Source organism: Helianthus annuus, chromosome 13 (genome assembly GCF_002127325.2).
Source record: "Helianthus annuus cultivar XRQ/B chromosome 13, HanXRQr2.0-SUNRISE, whole genome shotgun sequence".
NCBI lineage: Eukaryota > Viridiplantae > Streptophyta > Magnoliopsida > Asterales > Asteraceae > Helianthus > Helianthus annuus.
In genome coordinates, this window is record NC_035445.2 from 88,852,807 (window position 1) to 88,856,969 (window position 4,163).

The 4,163-nt window shown below is 33.7% G+C and overlaps 1 protein-coding gene across 1 annotated transcript; it reads right to left on the reverse strand.

Moving 5' to 3' along the window:
- Positions 1 to 277: 277 nt before the first annotated feature.
- LOC110901230 (probable polygalacturonase At3g15720) lies at positions 278 to 3,748 on the reverse strand. Its single transcript, XM_022148070.2, has 8 exons — positions 3,731 to 3,748; positions 3,507 to 3,632; positions 3,285 to 3,425; positions 1,419 to 1,626; positions 1,250 to 1,331; positions 783 to 891; positions 597 to 701; positions 278 to 499 (listed from the first exon to the last, which is right to left on the reverse strand). Exons 1-8 carry the CDS (start codon positions 3,746 to 3,748, stop codon positions 278 to 280), a joined length of 1,011 nt encoding a protein of 336 aa, XP_022003762.1.
- Positions 3,749 to 4,163: the final 415 nt, after the last annotated feature.

Sequence of the window (4,163 nt, forward strand, 5' to 3'; positions counted from 1 at the left end):
AGAGTTATGTATCCTTTTAACTGAATTTACTTTTACCAGATTTTGAACAAACACTTACTTCTAGTAATTGGAGAAGAGATTGGAAAAGGCCTTTATATTCCTCTGTGATAATATCTAAAGAGATATATATGTATTTTTCATTTCTGTTGTCCAAAGTTTCTCAGTTTTTAGAAGCTTTTAAAGCTTTAATCTCTAAACAACTTATTTCTCAAAGTAACTAGCTAGCTTTATAAAATCAAAAATCTGTAACTACTCCGATGTATGTGGCAGCCTGAATCTAATCACAGCTGATATTTGGAGTGGTATCAACAAATTCTCCTTGAGTGTTTTTGCAGTAAGCAAGATCTTCACCTCCAGTAATATGTATGTTGTTTGTCACGATATTAGTGCATTTGTGTATCTCACTGCAATTGAAAATAATCCCAAGCTTTGATGCTGAAGATCCGTATATATTCGTATATGTCACGTCGCTCACTTGTACTGCTTCTAATTCCGATGGCTAATACAGTTAAGAATAAATAATTACATGTCCATTACGAACTAAGAACTAGATTGTTGTTATAGAATACAAGACTTACCTGTAGTGGGCAAACAACATTTTCAGAATGGGGGCAGTAATGTTGATCAATTATGATTGGATTTTTGACATTAACAAGATTAATGTCCTGAAATCGGATCCCCTTAGCATACCCGGTCCCATTCTACGATACAAAGAAAGAAATTATATAAAATGGTGTTTTAAAATTTATTAGAGTGATGTATCAAATTATATGTAATATTACCGGTACTGTCTTGATTCGTAATCCATTTTTCGTTCCTGTGATGTTACAGTTTTGTACTAGTACTTGTTCAACGGTGTCATGACCCCCATTTTCCCCAAGGCTTCCGATGCTGCCAAAACACATACATTGGTACCAAGGATCGTTAGATGCTCTAAACCATGAAATAATTCAGACAAGCTTAAAAACTTTCGGGTTAATCGGTACTGTCTTGATTCCTAATATCATGATACGTATTGAATAGCAGGAAATTGTTGGGTTAATCGGTTCGTTTACGGGTCACGGGTCGGCACGTTATTGAGTCATGGGTCCAACATACGGGTCATGTGTGAAGGATCAATAGAATGGATCAAGTTATAGAGCCGGGTATATACAACACCAGCTTTTATAATAGATAATAAACTCCGCTAACATATGTATTCAATCTAATTTGTGTTAAAATGATGATCAAGCTAAAAAGATTTTGGTACCTTATGCCATGACCAGGTCCACAGAACACATTTGTCACATTAATATCAACAACGCCACCATTGATAGCCACACAATCGTCACCTATTTATGTGTCTCGCAATAATTAAACAGTACATCGATCATAGATGAATGTTAGTCGCTATTAAGTAAGACGTATAAATTCTGTACCAGTTTGAATACTAGAGTCATGGATATTAACATGTGAGGAAGCACTGATGTCAATCCCATCAGTATTGGGGCTGTTTTCGGGTGCTATGATTTGAAGATTTCCGATATCAGCATCTTGGCATTCCTTAATACTAATATGAAGAGATGGGCTGTTAATATGTGTTGTGTCTTTCAGACGAAGACCCGGGCACCCGATAAAATGTAAAGCCTAAAATGTATAATGAGTATCTATAAGGTTATAATTCCAGATAAATAAAAAGAAACCTAATCAGATACATTCTCCTATTGAGAATAAAAAAATCATAACAAATGCTTTAAATGACAATTCTTTTCAAGTTTATCTCTAATAACATTCATTATAATTCAACACTAAAATGGGAAAGGCAGATATCTTACTGTTGGACGATCACAAGTTTCAGTTTTCTCCTGCATGAAGAAACAATGAGTCCAGATCTTTTTATGCTAATTACTTGATGTGATATTAATGAAACCAAACTCGAATAAGAAACTTAACCTTTATTCCCCACCAGGCCAAGCCCTGCCCATCAAATTGGCCAGGTCCTTCAATGGTGAGTCCTTTAACAGATACGAAATATATCCAAAACCGTCTCTGTATACAATCTGTCCATCCATCGAGTGTTTTTGGGGCCGTGATAGCGCCCAAAAGCTACCAGTCAAAAAAGAAAAATAACATGTTCAGATTCTATAGAAGTTATAAACAATTTAGGGGTGTTCGCCGATTTTGGTTTGAGGATCGTTACTGAGTTCATTTTTGATTTTCGCTCCAACAGAATAACCTGAATATAATTTTTAATTTATTTTTACCATAATTTCTTATGGGATTGGGCTAAATAATGTTGGACTTATATCGTTGGCATAATTCCGATAGAGTTTCAAGGGTGGAAAAGATTGGAGCCAAGAATCCAAAATCGGAAGAACAAAAAGATAGAGTTTGAATTTCAAGTTTAAAGGACAACTTCACGAGAAAACTCTTTTTTCGTGAAAAAACCAAAAAACCCCATACTATATCATATATGCACTATATCGTATACTACGTAGATACAATATATCTTGCATATATGTAATATGGAGTTTTTTTAGTTTTCTCATAGATGAGAGTTTTCTCGAGTTTTCTCATGAATGAGAATTTTCTCACCATGACTTTAAATGTTTTAAGTTTATTGATTAAGAGTTAGTTTGCTTACTAGATTAAGTGTTATTTATAGTGAGACTAGTTTTGTTCAAGTATATACCGAAAAATTTTAATCATTTTTGGTGTGGCTTGTTATAACAATTAGTGTTGAAGGACAACATGTACAGAGGAAAAGTAGCAAAAGTGGCAAGAGTTTATTGTATGATGAAAAATGTAAAGAACAATGAAAGAGAAATTATATAGTTCGGCTACCAACTTACTAGTTAACGGGCAAACTTCACATTTAAAATAAACTTCTTTATATTCTTTATTATGCTAACAAATATAGTAGGAACGGGTTACTTCAGAAGCCCACGTGTTAGTCTTGTCCGGTTCGGATTAATTGGGGACTTGGGCTACATATATACCGTTATCTATACCATTATTTGTTATTTGGCTAGAACCGAATTCAGATTTTAGTAGCCGAAAACAACTGTAAATTTGATTTCAGTTCATAACCAAACTAAAAACTGATTATATAATTATGTCTGGTTTAATTTAAATTACAACTTTTATTTGATTTTAATTTAATTGGTTTGAAACCGAATAACAAACACCCTTAATTTTATGATATAATCTTAAATGTTGATTTGAATTTAGATTTAATTGGTTTGAAACCGAATAACAAACACCCTTAATTATATGATATAATCTTAAATGGAGTCTGATTTTACCTTGATATTTATATTAGGGGATTTGCATGACGAACCAACGAATTTCAGCGGGCTTATTAAAAATGTCATGCCTGATGGTATGATTAACGTTGGGTCTCCAGAAGCATCACCACATAAGTCAGCCCATGCTTGAAGGAATGCCTGCAAAGATGCACATAATTAATTACAAAACAGCTAATAACTGGTTAAAATGTTGTTCTTTTGCGTGGAACCATGGTTTACTTGAGAGTCGTCTGTAGTCCCATCGCCTTTTGCACCATAAGATGTTACGTCCAAAGTAGCCGCACTTGCATTTTCCGGGCTAAACAAAACGTAACAAAAGCTCAACAAGATTACCACCAAGAAACCCTGCAAAGAGAATGACAATGAGTATTGTAAGCGTAGTAAATCTGGTATTTTTAATGCTTTCTTCTATATGACTCCATGTAGGGGTTTGGTTTACTTACCATTCCTTTGAAAGCCATTGAAGGTGAATCTACTTAATGTTTTACTGCCCCTAGCTTCCTGTGTATTTGAGAATATGTTAGTATTTTTATTTTTTTGTATGATGACTAGTGAGATTTTTAGCGCAATGCGGCGGGTGGTATCGGCTCATTTCCGTTCAGTTCCATAAAAAATTGTGTGTATTATAGTTTAGTACATAAAGGTTGTCTCACATAACTCAAATGTGCTCAATATAGATTGCAGTGTTATTTACAATAGATGTTGTCTCACATAACCCAAATGTGCTTGGTATAGTTTAAAGGGTTATTTGATTTCATTATACTAAAGTTGTCTCTATTAAAATGATAAATTCGTGATTTATCATACAAATACTCTATATAACTTAGGATATCAAAGAAATACTATATTTTGGATACAATTACGTTTTTAATAAAA

Excerpts from the sequence above, each read along its gene's own strand:
- LOC110901230 (XM_022148070.2), bottom strand. Across the intron at positions 3,426-3,506 it reads GGACTACAGACGACTCTCAA|GCATTCCTTCAAGCATGGGC; the intron begins GTAAACCATGGT and ends GCATCTTTGCAG. Across the intron at positions 500-596 it reads ACTGCCCCCATTCTGAAAAT|CCATCGGAATTAGAAGCAGT; the intron begins GTTGTTTGCCCA and ends TAACTGTATTAG.